Source organism: Rhinichthys klamathensis, unplaced genomic scaffold, assembly GCF_029890125.1.
Source record: "Rhinichthys klamathensis goyatoka isolate OS25496 unplaced genomic scaffold, OSU_Roscu_1.1 h1tg000191l_1, whole genome shotgun sequence".
In the NCBI taxonomy this organism is placed as follows: Eukaryota; Metazoa; Chordata; class Actinopteri; order Cypriniformes; family Leuciscidae; genus Rhinichthys; species Rhinichthys klamathensis.
This window is the reverse complement of record NW_026606717.1, coordinates 5,317,954-5,342,377: the sequence shown is the minus strand read 5'-3', so window position 1 is coordinate 5,342,377 and position 24,424 is coordinate 5,317,954. Positions and strand designations below refer to the sequence as shown.

The 24,424-nt window shown below is 41.6% G+C and overlaps 2 protein-coding genes across 2 annotated transcripts in view; both read right to left on the bottom strand.

Annotated features, from left to right (window-relative positions):
- The window catches only part of LOC130095432 (multidrug and toxin extrusion protein 1), a 229,191-nt gene that overhangs the window by 124,290 nt on the left and 80,477 nt on the right, over positions 1–24,424 (bottom strand). The window lies entirely within an intron of this gene.
- Positions 12,021–24,424, bottom strand: part of LOC130095433 (multidrug and toxin extrusion protein 1-like) — a 63,313-nt gene continuing 50,909 nt past the window's right edge. The window contains exons 11-17 of the mRNA XM_056262170.1: positions 16,170–16,278; positions 13,773–13,848; positions 13,201–13,270; positions 12,746–12,878; positions 12,537–12,631; positions 12,386–12,464; positions 12,021–12,286 (exon numbers count right to left, since the gene is read on the bottom strand). Of these exons, the coding sequence (XP_056118145.1) occupies positions 12,051–12,286; positions 12,386–12,464; positions 12,537–12,631; positions 12,746–12,878; positions 13,201–13,270; positions 13,773–13,848; positions 16,170–16,278 (798 nt within the window). The 3' untranslated portion in view covers positions 12,021–12,050. The remainder of the gene's footprint in view (positions 12,287–12,385; positions 12,465–12,536; positions 12,632–12,745; positions 12,879–13,200; positions 13,271–13,772; positions 13,849–16,169; positions 16,279–24,424) is intronic.

Here is a 24,424-nt window from a genome sequence, read left to right as displayed (position 1 = left end):
TGAGATGATGTCCTTGAACCACATTCATTCAAGAGGAGCAATATATGTAAAGAAATAATTGACGACAGGCCGTTGAATTATTAGAAAAATAATGCACACCCGAGTTGGAAATGCAGCCACGACGCGAAGCGGAAAGATTGTTACACCTCAAGTGTGCATTCATTTTCAATAATTCAACGGCCCAAAATCAATTATTCTGCTTACCACACCTCAAAACATTGTTTAGATGATGTACTTCAAGACATTTGTCAGGTTTTTGTCCTTAAAACATTCTTGTGTGTTGACTAATTTCTTGCACATTTAATCCCAAGCCTCCTTTGCTAAATCCAAAACTTCATTTCAGAAGTAGTTACGCAGGCTTGAGCCACTGATAGCAGAGAAATGCAGTTATTAATGCAGTTATAAGAGATAGAGAGAGAGAGAGAGAGAGAGAGAGAGAGAGAGAGAGAGAGAGAGAGAGAGAGAGAGAGAGAGAGAGAGAGAGAGTTAGCATGTGTGAATTACCTCAGTCTGTATGTCTCTTAACAGTTTGGCAGTTCATCACTACTAATAGTGAAGCTGTAAGTTTATCTGCTCCAAGAACAGCGGCATTATTACCTCGCTAGTGAGAAATGTCATTGTTGTCAAAGTTGTTAAACTATTTTACTGATGAAATCGTCAGAGCAGTACTGAAAACACATTTCTGTGTGAGTGTGTGTCGGTACTGTATGTGTGTGCGTTTGAGTGGGAGAGAGAGCGGGAGAAAGAGTATGTGCTTTCCGTACCTAATAAAACTTAATTTTGTGGCAAAAACATGGAAATAATTTGTCACTTGTTTTGGCTTTTTTTTTTTTTTGCAGAGGGACCAGAACACATTCATTCTTTAGCTGTCACTATCTTTATTTTAACCTCTGCCCTCCAGCCAGGACACCCCCCTTAAAGCCCCATGCATATTACTTATAAAGTTTTTTCAGTTTTTCAGTTGCCTCTTAAAGCAAAGGGAACCTTCCGACATGCATGTATGACTGGAGCCACCTGGTGGTCAATGTGGATTTTATGTTCACCTGGGAGGCATCCCATGCCCTCAAAAATGTCTCTGAATTCATCGAGGAGTGCATTATTGTTTGCGTCCTTTTGCACATTAACCACAAAGACCTTCTTGACTATAGATTCAATCGCACACATGTTTTTAAGCACAAAATTGTCAGCACCTATTTGCTTACATCCAGCAACTGTACTCATGTGGTGCTTTCTGCTTTCCTTTGTGGAGGATGTTTGATATGCAGCTGCCTGTCACGCCACATTTTCTCCTGTATAGCCTGTGACCTGTATTTTGACTGTGTGTAATTTTGGTTTCTGTCTGAGTGTTTTGTAATCTTTCTCTAGGATAAGGTTCAGTTGAATTTATTTTCATTCAAAACCTGGTGATAACACAAATGTCGCCTTTCTTGAACACTTCTGAGATAAAAAAATATGGATGTCACAAAATGTTCTCCGTCTCAACACTGATAAGACTTAGGTTATGCTGATTGGTTCACCCCACCAAATACAGAAAACTGGTGCTTGAACCCTAAATGTGGATGGATCTGCTCTTGAGTTTTAAAGAAAATTTGGTGCAAATTTAACATTCGATCCTCATGTCCAGTATACTGTTAAAGGGATACTCCACCGTTTTTTAATATTAAACTATGTTATTCCCTTAACTAAGACGAGTTGATACATACCTCTCTCGTCTCTGTGCGTGGACTAAATCGCTCTGTCTTGCGGCAAAACTTTGATAGCACTTAACACACAATTAGTTAATATGAAATAACATAGTTTAACATGAAAAAACGGTGGAGTATCCCTTTAAAACTTAATCTCAGAAACATTGCAAGACTGTGCCCCATGTTATCTTTTTCTGTGGCTGAAAAACTGATTAATACATTTGTTTTTTCTCGCATCGATTATTGTAATGCTCTGCTCGCTGCGGTCTCTATACATACAAAACTCTTCAAAAGAATCCTGACAAGGACCAGGACAAGTAAGCACATCACTCCAATCTTAGTCCTTGCACTGGCTCCCTGTCAGGTTTCGCATAGATCTAATAGATCTAATGCTTGCTTTGCATGGTTTAGCGGCACAATATCTGTCTGAACATTTAACGGTCTACACCCCAAGGCGTGATCTTCACTCTTCCAATTCTGGCTTTTTAACGGTTCCTTCACCTTGTTTATGCTCTATGGGTGATCAGGCCTTTTCTTCTTTGGCTCCAAAACTTTGGAATTCTCTTCCCACTGAGATTAGACATGCTGATTATTTTAGTGTTTTTAAATCTTCTCTTAAAACTTATTTTATTTATTATTATTTAATAATAATAATAACTGCACACCTTAGAATGTTCGTCAACCAATTCAAACATTCAGCAGCCCTGTAGTGTAGATAGATAGATAGATAGATTTTCTCACGGTTCGGTTTTTATCACGGTTTTAGGGTCACGGTTTCGGTATGTATATGTTCAGGGAAAAAGGACCACTGTCAAATAAAAATAAAGAAAATAAGAAAAAAATAATCAAACAACAAGCAACAGCACAAATAAATACAATAGAGCGAAGATAAACATAAAATTAACAGTGCTTTTTTTAGGTAATTTAGGTATCTAACAGTAGTTTTCAGGTACAGAAATTGATTGAAGTAATCTAATGTAAAATAACATTGCATATAATCTTTGCTGTTTAAATTAAATAAAGATTAATCATTATTAACCCTCTGGGGTCCAAGGTGTTTTTGGGGTCCTTGAGATGTTTTGACATACTCTGACATTTGTGCTTTTTTCAGTTGCTTATAAACATATTACTGGCAAAGGTGTAATTACACTCTATTTAGCACAAACAGGGCTACCATAATGTGTTATCAACATGTATGTACATTTTTGTATTTTTTGAGAGAATATTGTTTATGCGTGGTTATTGAAAAAACTAAAACTTAAAGTTTCTGAAATAAGGCCACAAAACACATACTAAATATGTGTCCACAAGACTTTTGACTAATGGATGTTGTCGCCTAGAGTTTTTTCTTCAAAATGATCTGAAAATCATCCTGCCTTAACATTCACATAAAACAATAGATTGGTTTAAATTTAAAAATGACACTTTTTGTTTGGAAAGGCAATATGCGCAGGGGTGTGACCTGCTGTGATTCACACCTGAGAAGACTATGGGCCCGCATAATGAGCGCATAATGGGGCTGCAAACTAATGACCCTTTCATTCAGGTGTGTCACTGAGCCACAAGAATGCAATGACAAAATATATATATATATATATATATATATATATATATACATATATATATGCCTATATAATACAAAATTGGTTCACAGTTCCAATTATTTTTTTATTTTTCAAATTGTGCTTGCAAATTGTATAATATCAAATGTAAACATTTCTAGTAATTGTGCAGTTAATTCTCATACTGTTTTTACAGAAAGTTTGGGAATATATCCCAAATGTGTCACTAATAAAACACAATACAAATAATTTAAAGAGGAGGCTTATATTGAGCTTTTAAGATTTACCTAAGATTTATTTATATGTAGCCTACATATATTTTTGCTATTTTAATAAAAAGGTTACAATTACAACAACAATTAAAATTTTAACTATATTTTAAATGTAATCTTTCTTTGTATATACTAAAGTATACATTTTATCATACATATTTCACAGTTGCGGATTAATTAGTTTGAATATAGCCTACAATCGAACAAACACTATAATAACATCTTAGCAAACAAGCTTATTTGATGTGGCAGTATTTTACAGTAAAAACGACATCTTGTCTTTCATATAACATATCGTTTTTATGATTAGGACATATAAATGTTAATTTGCAGTTTAATACGTTGCTTATACAAAAATATTTTATTTCAACATATTTCAGTCGATTTTTACTCATCTCAGTATTGGAATATAGTTAGGTAAAAGCTGTTCATTCATTCACACACAAAAATGCGATTCATATTCAAACAGTCTTTTTGTTTACAGATACTATTTCATATCGCGATTAGAACAAAGCACTTGAAAATAAAGAATGTACCTATTCCTCGGCTGGATCCGTTGCTCTGAGGTAATTTTTTCCAGGAGTATTATTAAGATAGTATTATTCCTCACAGCGTAGTAAATCTGAGTCTCTTTCGGTGGGTTATCCAGCTGATGTGGGCGTGGATCGCCTCAGAGCGTTTGTGTTTGAATAGAGCGCGCGCTCCGTGGGCGTGGTCAAATTAACTTTAATGAGCTGAGACGAGAACGACTATCATCTCTCTCTTTTCGTACAGATTACATAAAATGAGAAAATTTGTTTTTTATATAAATTACTTCATTTAAAAGAAGATAATTCAGGCTTCATGCCTGTGTGCCTGTATACCTGTTTGACTGAGTATTTGCAGTTACAGTTCATTTTTCGGACGCGTTTCAGAATGGACTTCACTGACAGAGAGAACGCAGAACGCGCATCATGTTTATTTTTCTTTATTAGGCGAAAAGCACAACACTTTGTTTTTATTATGAGGTTCCACAAAAAAAATACAAACTAAACAGGATCGAATGATGTACAACACTTATATGTAAGATCAAAATCAACAGAGTAATTTGAGTCTCTTTTGCACTGATAAGGAAAAAAGTGAGCTGGTATCGCCGGCGAGACCGCCGACCCCAGAGGGTTAAAGTTACAAAAGCTATTCAGTCAAGAGCAGCGAGTGATTTCTTTGTCTTTTGTTCTTTGATTAACATTAAAAACGCAGACAGCCGGAATATTAGGCTGCTGTCACTTTAAGACAATGCACAGATCAGGATGCAGTGATACCTGTAACACATGCATTGTCTTTGTCGACTGTTTACGTTCACTTAATAAATAAACTTCTTTGTTTGCTAGGATACTCGCCAAGACGGGCATGTTGACATCATTTTTGTGTGAATTTGTCTGTTCAAGCACAAGACTTAAAAGAGAACGTCTCGGTTACATATGGTAACCCTCGTTCCCTGAGGGAGGGAACGGAGACGTACGCCGCGACCGACTGACAGGAATCTCGCTAGACAAGCCAATCTACTTCGAGTGAAACTAAACAAGCCAATACACATTGGCGTGCAATCATTTGCATCAGCTGTGCAGCCTTGCAGTGCGGGTATATAACGAGCAGCTGGTGTGATTGCACTTCAGTTTTTTGCTGAGGAGCCAAGCCTGAAAAAGCTGGCCGCCCCGGCGGGCAGCAGCAGATGTGGCGACGGGACGTACGTCTCCGTTCCCTCTCTCAGGGAACGAGGGTTACCATATGTAACCGAGACGTTCCCTTATCGGTCAGTCACTCTCGATGTACGTCGTGACCGACTGATAAGGAATCCCTACCAAAGCACCACAGCTGCTGCATCCCATCCAGCGCCCTGTGTAAGCCTCTACACCTTCTTGCCTGGAAGGACGATAGGAGAGGGCTTACACAGAGTGTCTCTGTCACTGTTGTTCCGTGATAACTCATACAGTGAGATTATTGGATAACACTGGGAAAGCGTGCCCGATCTGAGGGAGGGGAACGCTGCAGAAGCCACTTCTTCAAAGTTATGTGGCAATACATATGGACTAGCCCGAAGGTTGTACTACATATGATATAGTGGGTGACTTAGCCCAAGGGAAAGACACAGGCTTCCGTTAGGAGCAGCCGTGGAGAAATATACACATATGGGATCTCCGTAGGGTCACACATATGGAACCCAGCCTAGATCCGGTTCTCAAGGATTCAGCGGATAAGGGCCTGCTGCCGGACGCTCCGCCATGTCCGGCCCAAGGGTGTTTGGAGGACTCAACAGGTTTTTCTCTCTGGAGAAATAAGGGTGCACAGTAGGGTGCAGCAAGCCGACAGAGCGGGGCCTCTCAGTGTTTCTACCTGTCTAGGGCGAGAACACGGGAGGAGACCGGCTCTACACGCAGGCTATAGTATCTCGCAAACGTGTTAGGTGTCGCCAAGCCCGCAGCTCTACAGATATCTGTTAGCGAAGAGCCACGTGCCAGTGCCCAGGAGGATGCAACGCCTCTCGTGGAGTGTGCATGCAACCTGAGAGGGCAGGGCACGCCTTGTGCTTGGTAAGCCAAGGCGATGGCATCCACTATCCAGTGGGCCATCCTCTGCTTGGAGACAGCCTCTCCCTTCTGCTGGCCTCTGTAACAGACAAAGAGCTGGTCTGAGCTCCTGACGCTTTGAGTTCTGTCCACGTACATACGCAAAGCGCTAATGGGTCAGCGCAAAGCCAGGGCTGGGTCTGCCTCCTCCAGGGGCAGCGCTTGCAGATTCACTACCTGGTCCTTAAAGGGAGTGGTAGGAACCTTGGGCACATAGCCAGGCCGGGGTCTCAGTACTACGTGGTTGTCACCCGGCCCAAACTCTAGGCACGATTCGTTGACCGAAAATGCCTGCAGGTCCCCTACTCTCTTGATAGAGGCCAGTGCAACCAGCAGCAAAATCTTCATGGAAAGAAGCTTTAAGTCTGCTGACTGCATAGGGTGCCCCGTCTCTGAGTCAGAAGATCCTTCCTCAGAGGAATGGGCCAGGGAGGGACTGTCACGAGGAGCATAAGTTCTGGGAACCAAGTCTGGGTGGGCCAATAGGGAGGCGGATGAAAGGGGTGAGGATTCTCTCCCCCCACTGCTTTCAAGGCCCTCTTCGGACCCATTTTATTGAAAATTTGGGTACCGCTGGTTCTGAGGCCAGCAGCGGAACACAAATAAAACTGAACACAGGATTTTCCACCCGGCCCTCTTCCGGGGGGGTCATCGTCTCCTGGAGAGCAGTCCCTTCCATCTCTGGGTCGCCCGTCCTAGGGCTGCTTGCCTCTGGCCTGGATGGGCGGGGCGTCCTGCCTGCGACTGGCTCCATGGCGCCGTTTAGGTGGAGGCTGCTGCTGCGGCACGGGAACAGGGGCAGACGCAGGAGGACGCCCCCAGCGACGAGCAGACTGAGGGACAGGATGTGCTTGATGGCCTCAGTCTGCTTCTGTACAGCCGAGAACTGCTGGGCGAAGTTCTCGACCGCGTCGCCGAAGAGGCTGGTCTGGGACACGGGGGAGTTAAGGAACCGGAGCTTGTCACAGACACAGCCAGAGATGGCGCTCCTGGACCACTAGTGTGGACATCGCACGACCGACTGACAGCACGTGACCTTCGTCGCACGAAGCGTGAGGTCCGTTGCGATCGCGTCACTCCGAGATACCAATCGTCCAGCTTTGAGGGCTCGGGACACGGTGGAGGGTTCCAGACGAGCCAGATCCTGTCGGCGGCCCAGGAAAGCATGGTCATAATCTCCGGGTCCGACTCGGTCACCGGTGAAACACCCGAAGGAGGCAGCGGCGCCGAGTCGTCATCCGCGGAGAAGTCTGACCTACCCTCCGATGCAGTGATCGACATCTGATCGTTGTGGGGAGCACCAAAGGAAACGACTGGTACGCACCTCGAGAATGGTCCAGCACGTTCCTTTGGTGGCTCAACTGGCTGTGGAGCATGAGAGGGATGAGGGTTCCTAGGGGGTTGGTTCCCCGAAGGAAGCGTGCTCACCGTGATCCTCAGGTATCCCGCTTCACTGGCCAATGCAACCCTCTGGGGAGGGTTGGATCGAGGCAGAGGCACGGGGACTCCGCCCCTTTAAAGGAACGAGAGGCTCGACCGCAGCTCTGCGATGGTCATCTTTCCACAATGGGTACATGACTCATCCACAAAAACTGCCACCGCGTGTTCGAGGCCCAGACAATCGTGACCATCCCGTGACCACAGGTAACGACCGCATCTAGAAACATACAGATAGAAAGTCATCTTTTTTTTTTTTTTTTTAAAGATGCATTCTATCTGTGTAAGCTCTTTTAGGGACAACTCTCGTTGGTGCTGAAGCACGCAGGGGAATGACCACTGCGAACACAGACAGGAATGTGCACCTGTCTGTGCGCTGCCTCTCTCTCGCTGGTACCAGCTGTGAAAACAGCCTTTGAGTGCTCTGACTGGCGCACCTTACCAGCTGTTATAAACGTTTTTTTGTTTGCTCAGTTTAAAACAAAAAAGATAGGAGGAAGAGAGAGAGAAAAAAGATAATTCGTGCTGCCGTGCTGTAACACCCGCACCCAGATAGAGAGGTCCAAGAAAGGCTTGTTGGTTTCAGCCAGTCTTGATTGTAGAAGCATCGAAGTGCTTGGCTCCGAAGCAAAAAGCTGAAGTGCAATCCCCGCGCTGCGAGGCTGCACAGCTGATGCAAATGTTGTTGTTTAGTTTCACTCGAAGTAGATTGGCCTCTCTAGCGAAATTCCTATCAGGCGGTCACAACGTACGTAGAGAGTGACCGACCGATAAGGGAACTCAATAATTGCACGCCGTCTGAGACACGTCTTTCCTCGAGTTCTATTTTGCATCTTCTTGCTCTTGAATGTTTAAACTGGCAAGGCTTAAATTAGTTTAGTTTAAACACAGATAGCAACGTGTGCTGTTCAGGTCTCACCTGCACTTGCGCGCTATCAACATCCGGGTGATGACGGCATAAATGACTGGTCATATTAGAGCATATGGCACTCCTATTGAAGTTTACAAAGAGTGATTATTTTGTCCACGTTTTTTAGATCATCGTTGTTGTAACATATTGGGAAGCCAGAATGTGTATCCATCGACAGAAACATACCGTATTTTCCGCACTATTAGGCACACTTAAAAGCCTTTAATTTTCTCAAAAAACGACAGTGCGCCTTATAATCCGGAGCGCCTTATATATGGATGGTGAACACGCGTTCACCAAGACGGGGAGACAGCGCCGGGCGACTTACGTCACTATCTGCCAATGGATCGTGGATGCCTGGGCTGATATATCAGTCTCAACTGTGATCCGAGCTTTCACGAAGGCAGGAATAATCTCTTTATTCAGCCAGCTCACATACCCGTATTTACTTCCTGTTTTCGGCGTCCACAGTAGTTGATTGTCGAGTTTGCGCGCGCGATCAAACCTCCGTGTGTTCAACATCTGATTCGGATGAACTATCCATTTGAGCTGATATTCTCAGAACACCACACAGCACCGTCATCGGCTGACAGCTGACAGCCTGAGTCTCCACTGTTGCTTAGCTACCAATGATCGCGCGCGCGCACTCGACAATCGCCTACGGTGGACTTCGACCGAAAACAGAAAGAAAATACGGGTATGTGAGCTGGCTGAATAAACATCATTTTTATTCATATCTTTCACATTTACCGCAGTCAGATTCACCGTGTTCACTCTTAATGAGATCACTCACATGGCTGTGCACTTGTAATGACACATTAAGGTTGTTAAGAGGCTAAAAGCAGATTTAAAACTTGTCCCGTTTAAGTCAACAGGGTGCAAATTTTAAAAAGAGGATAACACAGTGTAGGCAACACCGGTTTTTGTCGTTGTTATCTGTACTGACAGCACTCCAAATTTACCAAAAAATTAGCTCAATGTTAAAATTGACCGGAGTTCTCCTTTAACGTTTGAACAACGTTACCATGGGAGTGAACGGAGTTGTCAGAACGCTTAATAAAGTTTGACTTTATCTGACTGTTTTGTTGACATTCCCTTTAGCACATCTAGTGGATGCATAACGCAAACCCAGTCAAACGTTTGACTGCAGTATCTTATGCGCCTTATAATCCGGTGCGCCCTATATATGAAAAATGTTCTAAAATAGGTCATTCATTGAGGGTGCGCCTTATAATCCGGTGCGCCTTATAGTGCGGAAAATACGGTACATTAGCCAAACTCTGTCTGTCTGTTTTCAACAAACCATATTACAGATGCGTCATCAGATTTAAGATGAAGGCATCAACGTTGTCAAAACGTTCACACGGATCGACGGAAACGACTAAAAACACTGTATTCTCCAGCCAGGCCAGTATTTGGCGATGTCACTTTGTAAAGAAACACTATGCACCTATAGACTGAACATGTAATACACATGTGCACAACTGTTTTCACAAATTCACATTTTTGTAATTTATAAGGAGACAATAACAATATCTTTTTCAAAAACTTGCACTTTAAAACTCATGTTCAAAAGTTTTTCAGTCCCCCAAAACGCAGCCGTCGTGTAAATGCTTAAAATGCTTAAGTTTTCTGTTTTTAGTTGAAAACGGTGTTGTGTAAACAACACCTTAAACAAGTACATTTGAATGATTGTGATGACTTTCAGGTGTCATTTTACTGCAGAAAAGTGTGAGAAAAGAGTAATCGCTACCGGATCATGTTTTTTTTGCATGACAGAAATAATAATAATAATTTAAATAAACAATAAAATGTATTTAAAACTCGAGGCAGCCTTTACCTGTCTCCTTTTCTTGAAATAGCTGGCATTTGCAAACAATCCTAAGAAACATTTATCAAACATCACACAACACTAGTGAACAGTTTTTGAACAAAAAATATATTTGTCAAAGCCTTTGCTTGACAGACATGTGTAATTGTTAAATCAAATGTGTAAAGAACAATGAAAAATGTAACTTTATTTACAAATAGTCCAAGGCGTTTTTCTTAGGAATGCTTAGAATTTTCTAAGCAATACTTTCTCCTCGTCACTCTCCAGTAATTGTTCCAGAGCTTGTTCCACCGTAAATCGTTTACTGCTTGCCATCATAAAAGTGCTAAAACAATAAATAATGCTATAATTGTATGTGTATATATATATATATATATATATTATAATTGTTCTGTCTCTCTCTCATATAAATCTCTGATAATCCGCTCTGTAAGCCTCTGTTCGCTCTCTCTCCTACTCTCCATTCAACGCTGTTTGCGTCATATCAATAGACAGTATAAGAAGTGGACAGAGCCATCTCATTGGAACTCAGTTGAGACAGTTGAAGCCCATTTTTAGCGATTTTTGAGCACTTCCGTTCCTGACGCGCAGACTCAAACCGCCTCAAACTAAGCTTGATGACGTGAGCAACCTGTCTGACAGACGTTAATCTTCTAGTAGCTGTGCGTGAAAATTGCCAACGTTAATCTTGCAGAGACCGGGAACTTGAGCAAAGAGTTCTTTGGCGTGAGTGAGCAGGAGTAAGTATTCCGTTGCTTTTATGGACTCTTTATCTATGGGCTTCTCCCTTGACGGGACGTCCCCCCGATTGCCTGGCGAGCTTCTCCTCCTGTCTGTACGGTAATTTCTGTACAGCGCGACAGAGAGTCGAGTGGTTATGACGCAATCGTTAGCCTATTTTTACAAAAACTGTTTCTACGGGGCCGTAATGTAACATAGAAGGTAATGGAGCCCTTTATACATTGTCGTGTTTCTTTAGAAATAAATAATGGACAAATGGAGTCTTTAAACGCCTCAGATCTTAAGTTATTCGCTGTCAAAGTGACGCCAAAATGAATGGAAGTCAATGGAAATGCTAACGCAAGTGAAGTTCTGCTACAAGGCGGCACCCGGCCGGCTTCAACTTCCGGTCGATGGATTACCCCTTTGGGGTCATATCACTAACTATATAGTACCACCCCTTGCAAGGCTACAGAGTCCTCTGATTTGCTAGAAACGTCATGGTAACCTTCCTCTGATTGGGTAAGAAAAATATTTCTCCATCGGCAATTTTTCCATTGGTTGTTGTTGGCGGAATCTGCCAAACAACATCGATTTCATTGGCCTTTTACATAGTGGTATTGCGCAACAAGAAAGAGTGTATATTTACAAGCCGGGTGAGTTATCACTGTTTTCAGCGGAATCTGAGGAAGACGGTAAAAAAGACAGCACCTCTCTATCATTAATAGTTTTTAAGATAATTACACATTTGTAAAAGTATGCCATTTTGGGCGGTACCGCCCAATCCGTCCCCAGAGGGTTAAATAAACTCACAAATACACAACAATAAATAAATAAAAATAAACTACAGTAAATAAAAGTAGTTGTTTGCCTAACTTGTTTTAAGAAGTATAATGCAAATGTACAATTGCTAAAGTTTAGGAAGCCAAAAATTATTTTCTTTCTTTCGTAACTCAAGTAATCAATGTAGCAACACACAAAAATAAACTAATTTGAATATTTTGCAATGAAGAAATATTTATTGTGCTCATCTGAGAAATTTAATGAGCACTTCATTTAACACAATCCCACCAGCTAGTATAAGCAGCATGAAGAAAACCGCTAGTCCTCGACGAACAACCAGCTGTTTGGTGGTCAAAACCGCCCCAACTGTGACCTTTGTGCCAGCGTCTGTTATTCCTCCTTCTCCTTTACTGAGTCCTTCCAGGTCTGTGCTTGCATCTGTCTGGCCTTCTTCAGTGTGCTGGGACTCTTCTGGCACTTCTGTACAATAATTGGTCTACATAAGCGAAAGTCCATGATAAAAGAAACATGTTTTTTTGTTCATCATTAAGGTCATCATATACCACAGACAGAAAGTACCTTCTGTGCAGCCCTTATTTTCCATAGCGTAAGATTCATCTTTGGTCTCAGGGGCTTGAACACCAGCTCTGATCAAGGCCTGAAAATAAGAAGATAAAGACTAAAATAATCATCTGTACAAATAGACTATGGATGAGGAAAAATGGCCCACCTCTTGAGTCGCCTTTTTCCAGTCCAGTTTGCAAATGAGGATGATGAAGAACAAAGATTGTGTGAAAGCAGATACAAAAAATCCTGTCCACAAACCTAGCAGGAGAGAACAAGATTAATTATTTGATTAAATAGGTCGATTAATGGAGGTGTTAAGCGTGGCACTTGAGTTTAATATTTGAAATGTTTCAACACTTTTAAATCATTTACCAACTATGCCCATGCTGAGAGCAAACATCAATGACACTCCAATTGGGAATCCCACAATATAATATCCCACAATGTTAGAAAGAGCACCAATCAGCTGCTTTCCTGCACCTCTGATAATGCCACCTGTAATGCCCTTCAGACAGAAAAAAAAACATTAGTTTGTTATCAAGAGGACAGTGTCAGACATTCACATATCTAAAGTGAATATCTGAGAAATAAAAAGAAATAGAAAGAAACTGAAACTGGAAAATCATATTTTTCCTTCTGAAAGTAAGTGTATACTGTAGTACAGATGTTTAGATATAAATCCTGATAACCAGAATGTCATTTAAAAAAAGGCAGAAAGACTATTGTAACTAGAATGTGATTTTGTTTTTAAAAATGTAATTCTCTCTCTAACTTTCACAAACATTCAGACAGATCAGAATCAAAAGAAAGAAAAAAAACAAGCCTACCACAATGACATCAAATATATGAAATAAGCTGTACATGATCATGACCTCTGATACTCTGAGCACAATTTCCCTTTGAGAGAGAGAGAGAGAGAGAGAGAGAGAGAGAGAGAGAGAGAGAGAGAGAGAGAGAGAGAGAGAGAGAGAGAGAGAGAGAGAGAGAGAGAGAGAGAGGCTACAGTTAGTACACAGATTTGATCTCAATATCACAATTAAAAGTTTCAATGTTGGTCAGAAACACACAAGGAAAAACCTTTATCTGACTGTTTAATCAAACAATAGTTTGTAACCTCTCCGGTTCTACTCGCCCCACTCAGAGCAGGATTCGAACAGGCTATTCCAGCATGAGAGGCAGGCAAGCTAACAAGGATGCTAAAGAACGCAACCCCTAGCATCAGTCGCTAACGCACCTCTTGAGGCCATGCAGGGGAGTGAGGTTTATTCGCACAGTTCTCACTGGCTGGCCTCCATTACAAGATATGCAATTTACCATTACACAAGCAAGGAATTGTATTACATATAAAATGTTATGATGCATAATAAAATCTGAACAATAGGTCTCTTACTCTACTTACTCTTCTGTGGTAAAGACGTATCCAACAATATCACTGGTAGTTCCAATAAAGGTTGCGACTACACAGGATGCAAGCACTAGAAAAAAAATAGAGAAACCTAAACAAATAGGTATTAAATTCTAGTCTTTTTTATTTATTTTCAAAATTAATAGTTTAGATTTCAAATATTCTCAGGAAACAATTAGGAATTTAAGCATTGGTTAAAAGCGCTTTTCCATCATCGGGCCAAACGGTTCAGTTACATTTTATTTACATCTCCACTTAAAAACCACTTCCGGGGCGAACTTCTCTGCACTGTCACTAAAGGCACTTTTCCATCATCATACAGAACCATTCCAAGCACAGTAAAGAAGAGTTTTGCTCAGCACAATTACAAACCATTCCAACCCCAGCATTCTCGGCAGTCGGCTCGGTGCTCAACCATGCTTGTGAAACACCTCTAGTGATGTTAGGACGTGATTTTCTGTAAGCCCTTTTCGCCAGCGAATATAATATTGTACATCAGTAGGCTAGACTCATATAACATGCAAAGTACAAATACGTTACTGCCCTTAAGTAGTTTTTGTACATTTTTACTTTACTAGGGTATAAATATTTTTGTTGACTTCTTCTTTAACTTTACTACACATTAAAGAGAAAATCGATACTTTTACTCCGATACATTCGGCCAGACCCTTTCGTTACTTTTGCAGCTGCAAAGCGCAAAAAAATAATGGAAAGCAATCTTTGCTTATCGGTCATAGTGATATCCAGTTCACAAATTAATCTTTTGATCAGTTCGGTTAATTTCAAACTGGTTTCGCGAAGAGGTGTGAATGATTTGTTTTCGCATATCACAAATCTAAATCTTGAGAAACGCAAGCACACCAAGCAAAGCGTAATGGTTCTATGGCAATCTGAATTGAAGACGTTATTCATGTAATTTTTATTCTGTGTTTATCAAGGTAAATACGTTTTAGGCTTAAGTAAACAATTTGAAATTGTGATTACGTGCGATATGATTGTGAAGTTATGTGTGATAAGATATGTGACCGAACTCTCCCACAGGTAATAGTGATGAAAAAAATAAAATGCTTGTTCGTGCAGGTGAACATATTTACCCGTTGCACCTCCTTATTTCTAGCCTGACTATACGTCAGACTTCGTACTTCCGCTCTATTTCAGTTCGCTTCTGTACTCAGTCTGAGACATCGACATGTCTCTCATGCTGCGTCCCAATTCGCCTACTTATACTACGCCCTAAAAGTATGTACTCTTTTTGTGAAGAAAAAGTACATACTTTTGAGTGTGTAGCAAAAGAGTAGGCAAGCTTTGGGACATAGCCTACTTCGTCATCTTTAACGGACAAATCTGTCGCGTGCTGCGTGCATCTTGTCACCGTAAACTGCCCTGTCAATCATCTCGTCACAGTTAAAATCCAATTAATTTCTTACGGTTTCGGAGAGAAATGTTGTAGCACGTTCATCTGCCAGTCGTGGGTCTTTCATGCCGAGACTCTATATTCTGTTATTCATTTACCCTCATGTTGTTCCCAACATGTATGCATTTATTTTATTGAAAATAAAAGAAAATGTGTAAAAAATACTTCTGATGGATTTTATTATAATTTTTTCACTGGGTTTAGTGTTGTTTTGTCCACTTTCACTTTCATTGTATTAAAAGAATGGTTGTTCTGCAGAAGAAGAAATTCATGCAGGTTTGGAACAACATGAGGGTCAGTAAATGATGATAGAATTAAAAAAAGTATGTGTGGATTGGACGATCCCTTTAAAGTGTAAATTGCAGGTTAACCACCACAACCAATTAATGTGTAAATTAAAGTGCTCAATGTGTATATATGTAAAAATTTCTGTCTTAAAATGCGTTAAAATAACATTTATTGGGGTTTCTTCAAAGGTAGCATGTTTTCTACAGTAACTGGGTGATGACGTCATAAGAGGGAGCGCGGGCGGTAATGCACTCACTCTTCGTGAAAATTTTTACCTGCAATTTACACTTTAATAACTCTTACATACCCTAACACAGAATCTCAGCTAGGTTCCCATCGTTATCATCACCTGTGCCATTATTCATAAAACTTACCGGTACTTTTAATATCAGTTACTTAAATATTTTTACTTATAAGAAAAATACTTGAGTTAATTTCCATTATGGTATCTGTATTTTTTACTAAATGTACTTTATTGGCAGTTTGGGAACTTTTCTACATGCTCCATCGTCAGAGGCCTTGCTCCAATGTTTACCAACAGTATCACAACTCTTATTTACATTCTAACATACATTCTAATCCTGATTTTTGAAAAAGAAACCATAACCGTGCCAACTGGCCATGCAGGAACAGCATCTAGAATCATTTTTAGAAGAGTTTTTAGTTGAATTAATGAGAAAATCACATACGTCCACAGACTAAAGACACTTTGGCGGACAGCTTTGCTTGTTCGGTGTTTCCAGCTCCAAGAGCATTTCCCACCCTCACACTGGCTGCCACTGCAAATCCCAGTGGAAACTGAAAAATGAGGATAATACATACATTTAAAGACAAAAACCTACTTTAACTAAAGGATTAAAATATAATTTATCACAGATGTTCAGAAACAGAATTTATTGCTGTTTTTATATGGTTCTACTTTTATCTCAAGTCATCTACTTTTATTTCAACAGCAATGATTTTTTTTTATCAGTTTTTCACTTGTATGATGAAAATTTACATGCATTTTGGGCTAAATTTAATCTTAATTATAGGAGAGATTAAGGCTGTGGATTTTTTTTCTCCAACTTTTGATAAAACATTTAAACAATCTTCTTATGAATAACCCAATGCGCACAAAATCTAATGCAAAACATCAGCCAAAAGATTTATGGATGTCACCAACTGATGAGTCTGTTCCCTGTGTCCTGAGACGCTTCAGCGTGACTGGTATCTAAAGCAACTGTCAAAATCACAGCAATCGTATTGGCCAGCGACAACCTATGACATCATACTAGTCGAACAGGAAGTATATAAGGGGCGCCTAGAGAACATGTCATCCTCTTTTTGTCTTCAGGGACTGTTTTGTGTGAAGCGCTGTAAGTGATCACAGGTTAACCATGGGTGCTTCTCAATTCTTTTTTGTGCATCCTCGTTTCCTTTCCTCGCTTCCTTTCCTCGCGTCTCAGCTTCACCCCCTGCAGGATGCGAGGGAAGGCTGCAAGGAAAGAAAATGAGGACAGAGGAATCGAATGAAAGTTTTTTTTATACTTTGGAATACTTGACCACTCGAGCGTCACTTCACTGCGTCATCAGCAGCGCTCAAAGGATCTGCCCTTATGTTGTTGAAGTTTGGTTATTTAAGAAATTTGTAATAAATAATAATAAAGCAAGATACACTGTTGAAATATGTGAGATGTGTGCTTTATATAAACTGCAAAGGTAAAGTTTAAATTAAAATGATTGTGACCGACGTGAAGGGGGAGGAGAATTTATACGTGCATCACGTTTAGTCGATAAAACACTTCCGCAAAGCATACAACTGTGTATTCTCGCTCATAGCTCCTCTGGAAGCCTCCTCACTCCTCGATCCTCGCCTCCTCGCGGTGCAATTAGAGAATTGAGATGTCCTTCAAGATGGCTGAGCTCGATCGGTTTCCGGGTCATAGGATGGAGGATGGAGGATCGAGGAGACGAGGAGGGATATTGAGAAGCACCCCATGTCTGAGAAGCAGTGTGTCGACCCGTGTCCGAGATTTCTGACACCAAGTGACACACATCTTGAGCGTTTATTGTCTGGCCGAAGAGCACGTTCACTTGGGTCTGCCCCCTCTCACGCCGAAGCAGAGAGTAGAGTCAGGTCATGGGGGGTCTTAGATGAAACTGGCTGAGGAGTTTGGGAGATGAGTTAGTCTCTCATGCCCCTCAGCCGCTGACGAGAGCGCTCTGCTGGAGGAGGATGCAGATGAATCCTCCGGTTAAGCAGACAGTGCTCTACTGGCGCCAGGCCAGGAAGAGCAGGAAATGGCCATTGAGGGGGAAGAAGATGAGTCATCTGAACCCTCTCGGCCACCCTGCCCCGGGTATATAGAGCTGCGGGGGGTTGTAGCGTCTGGACCAATCAGACACACACAAATTATTCATTATATTTAAAGGGCACCTATTATGGCATTTAAAATGTTCCTAATATTGTTTTGGGAGTCCCCAACAACAGTTTTACATGCATGCAATGACAAAAAAACACTTTTGTTGTCTTATAATATGCATTTATTTTTACCGGATTTGCTCACCGACTCCCAAATGATTCGTTCAACGACTAATTTTTCCAAACCCCTCCTTTGCGTGACGCTAATCTGCGGTGATTGGTCAGATGACCCAATCAGTTATTGTTTGCGTTAGCCCAACGCATAAACATATTGATAAAGCACTGCAGTTCTACAAGGTATTGCTCTATTCTTTATGACAACTCCAATAACAACGACATACATTTCACATATTTAATTTTTTTTTTACATTGGAGACCTAGAAGCTGCGCTGAGAGTAACTTGCACAACACACACAAATACTTATTGAGCATGCTACAAAACACATAAAAGCAACAATTATTAATAATACTTACAGGTTGTGATTCGGAGGAGGAAGCTAATCCAAATAAAATTGGTACTGAACCTTCCTTCAGTATCAACCGGCTCGCGAATCCACACTTGAAAGCATTTATGTTTGTAAAGCAATCGTCATTAAACTGACGCGCACACAGCACAAGGTTCGGCCTATACTTGTGAGGTATAGTTGTATATATGAACTGTAGCCACTTAGTCTTTAAATGCTCCTCCCTGGGCAGTGAAAAAAGGCCACTTTTGATTCGCACTTCATAACACAGCGTCTTGTTGTCGACATGATGTTTTCAAGTTTACCCTGGTGTCTGCGCGCGCAATGAGTGGGCGTATCTTATTCAAATAACTTGTCAAGTTGACGTCATCTAGATAGAGAAAAGGCATCATTCGTCTATCGATTCATATCAGCGACTCAGAGTCGACTCTTACTTTTGAGAGACAATAACTTTGTATACGGTGAACTTTCATATTTAAAACTTTGCAGGATGTTTTCGTTCACTTAGATTCATGCCCTTTAATGAATAATCCAGCAAACTCACTCTCCCAACAAAGGTCTATGAAACTTCCCACAAAAGCTAACATCCCAAATTAAGCTAACACACTGGCAGAACCCGGTGTCCTGTTACAGGAGACATTGAGACTGATAAAGAGTTTTACGACCCCAAAGGAATTTCCAGAGAGTTGTGACTCACTTAATTCTTGCTGAGAAGGAGAAATAAACCCAGTTAATCCTATATATTCTATAATTATCCACTTAAGAAATGCATAAACATGTATCTAATTTTCCCATCTCATAATTTTCCTTTCATGTTGTTTGGCCTATGTTTTCTTGTAAACTCTAATGGGTTAATGTTTCAGACTTTGCATACTATGGTTAACCAAAATCATATGTGTGGCATGTTTGGATTCTATAAACTGCAATCTTCATCCCCCATTTGTTAATTTACATTAAATTTGGCAAACTTTGTGACACATTAGTATTATAAGAATCTTGAAGATTCTTTTCTTAAACACCCAATGAAATGACATATTCAAATGCCCTGCTAGAACACAATGGGTCGTAAAAAAATCCCTCCAAAGGGAAAACTTCGTATTGGCTCATACACCTCCAGAGGGTGTGACATCTTCACGCTTTAAAAATCACTGATCACAAGATCAGCCCTCTTGCTCTCTTAGCTCTTACCCGCTCTTACTCTCTTGGTCCTTCCTGAGATGTCCTAATGTGAAGATGATGCTGAACTAGAAGTCCCCCAAGGACCCCCAAGCTTGTGCCAGGCTGCAGCCTTGTCTTTCCATTCACCAAAGATCCTCTGACTCCCACTGGTTCTCTCTCATAAAGACCACATCAGCAAAGATCAACTGGAGCCTCAACAAATTGCATCAGGACAGTTTAATTCAAACGGACGAGACATGCAAGTATCAAACTTAGTCTCATTATTTGATACATTAAGTATCCTTACCCCTTTTTAAGTAGGGCGTTGTCACAGTCATCGTTTACACCTTCTGTCGTTGTCTTCACTACACTTCCCAGAATCCTCCTTGTCTCCACACCTGAACTCACTCCCTCAAATCACCCACCTGTTCTTCGTCATTATCATCTGTGTCACCTGTCTTCACTAATCTATGTTAATCAATGTCTGTATTTAGTCCCTTCAGTTCAGTCACTCTTGGTCAGTAGTTAGTCTTATGTTGCGTGAGTTATCCTGCCTGTTAGTACCTGCCTGAAGTTTCTTTATTAGTAAAAGTATTTGCATTGGAGCTCTCGCCTTGTTTTCTTCTTCTGCCTGCACCACGCCGTGACAGGCGTGTTAGAACTAAACTGATGGTTTGCTCAGGCTGTTGATCTGCTGAACTTCAAACAATGCTATAACTTCTTGCTTTCCTGTATTCTGCTTCAGCCTTCTTTCCCTTGGTAAACTGTATGCATGTGTGTATGTTAGAGTAGTTTAAATGTTTAGTCTAGTTAATAAAGTCTTGTTCATATCACACGTAAAGTTGTCCGTGTCTCAAGCTCATATCTGGAGTCACTAATCATAGATTTCTGGCCACAGGCTGTGTATAGTACTGTACAGTAAGAAAGACATTTCCCATGCCCCGGAAATGTACATTTCACGTGTTCACGGGATGAACCTGGTAATTGGTTGTAATGTTAATGTAGCTACATCAAGTTAACCCGATTAACTGATCCAAGTATTCATAATCAGTTATAACAAGTAATGATTGATTATTAATATTTCATAGAGCTAATTTGCTACAGGGTTATGGAGCGCGCAACAGACAGACTCAAGCTGTCATGGGGGCGCGCTAGCGAAGAGACCGCTTGCGGCAGGTTGGACGAGCGGTCATAACCCCCCAGCTCCCGTGAGCCTTCCATTCCTTCCCGACCTCCACAATGAGGATGCAAAACATATTTGTAACACCGAGTCGGCTTTGCAGCCTTGGCTAAATGAAGTTTACACGAGACTAGATAATGATCTGAGATGTCATCGCTCTGCTGCAGAATTTCAACGGCATTAACATTGATTCCGTGTGATAAGATTAGATCTAGAGTATGATTACGACAATGAGTAGGTCCTGACACGTGTTGTCTAACTCCAATAGAGTTAAGAATATCTTTAAAGGCCAATCCCAATGCATCTTTTTCGTTATCTACATGTATATTAAAATCACCAACAATTAGGACTTTATCTGCAGTGAGTACTAATTCTGATAGAAAGTCAGCAAACTATTTGATCAAGTCTATATAGTGCCCTGATGGCCTGTATACAGTAGCTAGCACAAATCTCAAACGTGATATATCATTTGCACTATATATTGTTACATTAAGCACCAACACTTCAAAAGAATTATATTTGAAACTAGATTTCTTAGTAATTCTGAAAATGTTACTATAAATTACAACAACACCTCCCCCTTTGCCTTTCAGACGAGGTTCATGTTTATAACAGTCATCCTGGGGGGTTGACTCATTTAAAGTAATGCAATTGTTTGGTTTTAGCCAGGTTTCTGTCAAACACAACACGTCTAGGTTATTTTCTGTAAAAAATCATTAACAATAAGTGCTTTTGAAGTAAGGGATTGAATATTCAGCAACCCAAGCTTTATAATTTGCTCATTTTTATTACATCTGCTTTTTATTTGTTGAACATCAATAACATTTTTACCCTTAGATGGTTTTGGAAGTTTTTAGTATGACCTAATTCGGGGAACAGACACAGTCTCTATATGATGATATCTAGGTGAAAGAGTCTCTATGTGATGGGATTTATCTGACCTTGGTGACGTGAGAGAGCTGGCAGACAGTCGGTTTAGCCAGTCTGTCTGTTTCCTGACCTGAGCCCCAGATTGTCATGTTTGGGCTCTAAGACTATGTGCCATATTACTAGAGAGAAGAGCAGCACCATCCCAGGAGGGATGAATACCATCTCTTTTCAACAGGTCAGGTCTGCCCCAAAAACTTTTCCAATTGTCTATGAATTCTATATTCGTTTGCAGACACCACTTCAACAGTCAGCCATTGAGTGAGAACAGTCTACTAACTATCTCATCACTCCTGCGAACAAGAAGGGGGCCAGAGCAAATTACAGTGCCTGACATCGTACTTGCAAGTTCACATACCTCTTTAACGTTAATTTTGGTGATCTCCGACTGGTGGAGTCGAACATCATTAGTGCCGACGTGAATAATAATCTTGGAGAATTTACAATTAACATTAGCCAGCACTTTTAAAATTGGCTTTGATATCAGGCGCTCTGACTCCCGGCAAACATGTGACTATGGTGGCTGGTGTCTCTATTTTCACGTTCTGTGTAATAGAATCGTCAACAACTTGGGCACATTCAACAGGATTGACAGCGTCTTACCGTCACCCAATTGCCCTGCTGCACGGGCTCTACTTCAGCCGGAACAGAACAATGTAAAGAGTTCAGTAAACTAGTCGCACCCAAAGCAGCATCTAAAGTCGTATCTAAAGCCCTTGCACTTCTACAATTGACCTTAATTAAAGTTTGGATGCGTGTCTCTAGTTCTGAAATCTTCTCCGTCAGCCTGACTATCTCCCTGCATTTATCACATGTAAATCCTATGCTGACAGAGAGGACTATGCTATACATGTTACATGAAGTGCAGGTGACAATGAGAGGAGAAAATTACATGACTCACCGTATTTGTTGTCTGATACCACTCACCTATGTTGTTTGATGAAACTTGTAAAAGGCACGAGCGCGCGCGAGAAAAAAAAACAAAAATAAATAGAGAGCGCACGGATGGCACGCTAACAGGCTAGTGAATTACTAGCGTGTTGTGCTACAGTACCACTAACGATTTAGATAGAAACTAGCGATGTCAGGTTAATGTGTGATGTTGGGTAAGCTATATTTATCAGTATAAACAACAAGGAATGATAGTAAATAGTGATTCAAAACAGAAAGATATACAAAGCTTAGACGCAAACCAACGCAACAGCAGCAGCAGCAACGAGGCAGACAGGAGCAATCGAGCAGTTATATACTCTCACTCAAGAGAGTTGTTATGCTGAAGCCACCGCTCCGCTGAGCTCCAGGTAGTTAGTTCCCCTGTATTGAGTGAGTTGGCCTCATCTTGCTTAGAGAGTTGTAATGTTGAGGCCAACGCTCCACTGAGCTCCAGGAAGGTCATAAATGCGCATGTCGACCCTAAAACCTTTTTAGGCCGCCCCGATATCCGGCCTAGGCTTAGTACTTAGGTATGCGTCTCTTAGACAAAGGGCGGTTGTTTGCTGCAGCATCTCCGCCTCCTAGTTTGCAGTAGCTCAGAGTAGGCTGCTCCTGAAGGAGAGCCTCTCCAGCTCAAGACTGGCAGCTAGTGATCCTGATAAGCCTCCTCTCATTGTAAGAGTCGGGCCGGCCGGGGCCCGCCTTCTGCATTAGACTAATAATGTCATAATAGAGTCGTAGGCCCTATGGCCTCCACAAACTGCCAAGGTTGAGCTGACTCCTCTTGATCCTAGAGTAGAAGGGATATGCTGTGTTACAATTTCCTAGTGGTGTTTGACACAGACAAATAGCCAGGCATTGCAGGCCATTTCCTTGGAAAGCCTCCCCTGTGGTTGTCACCTGAGCATTGCCAGGCCTCCTCTAGCTAGAGAGTGACAAGCGCTATGCTGAAGCCGCTGCTCACTAGAGCTTTGATAGTAGCATTATCTAGCCTGTGGTCCTTAGAACAGACTCTTCTGTGAAAGCTCCTTGGTTTTAACCATCGGGGTTGAGTGGTTAGGCCTCTTATGTGGAATTTCTTCCTGCTGAGGCCTCTGCTTCTCCAGAGCTTAGCTCAGACAGCAACCTGTCTTGGAGCTAGAGTCAGGTAATTATTCAGGTCTCTACCCTTGAGTGCTTGTCTCGGGTCAAGCTAATATTAAACCCCCCTTGAATAAGGGTGAGGGTTTTTTGAGAACACTTCGCACCCAGAGCTCTGAAGCACCCTTGTGCTCTGCACCAATGATGCTCAGGTTGAGCCGATTTAGTACTCCCTCCTATTTAGGATGGTGTTGAATACGCTCCCTTAGAGCTCAAACACTCGCCCCAAGCGCATCCCTGTGTCATTCTGGAGTAGTAGGCCCTGCATTTGGGGGCCTCCTTGACAGTCCGGTTGCCTGAGACCATATGCTCCCCTTGCTTTGAGGGTAAAAGGTGCTAAGCTGAATACATCGCTTGTGTTGGCAGTGTAAGCAAGTATCCCAAGCCCAGCAGACCTCTGGTGGCTAGTTCTGCTAGAAATTGATGTGCTGCCAAGTAGGTGCTGCCCTCACAGGCCACCTTGAAAGCAATCCTTCAGGTGGAGCTAGGCGTTCAGCGTGCTAACTAATGAGTAACCTGATTCCCTGGTATGGCGCCGATTGAGGTTGGGTTGTAAGCCTGACATGAGCCTCCCTGACATAAGCCCTAGAGTTCTAGATTCGTTACCAAGTAGTTGACACTCAAGCAGGCCACCTTGAAGGCGAGCCTCCGGGTCGAGCTAGCTTGTTTAGCACTTTCAGCTAAATCTATGTCCTAGCTCCCTAAAGTTAGGTCATGTTCCAGGCTCTTATGTGGCCA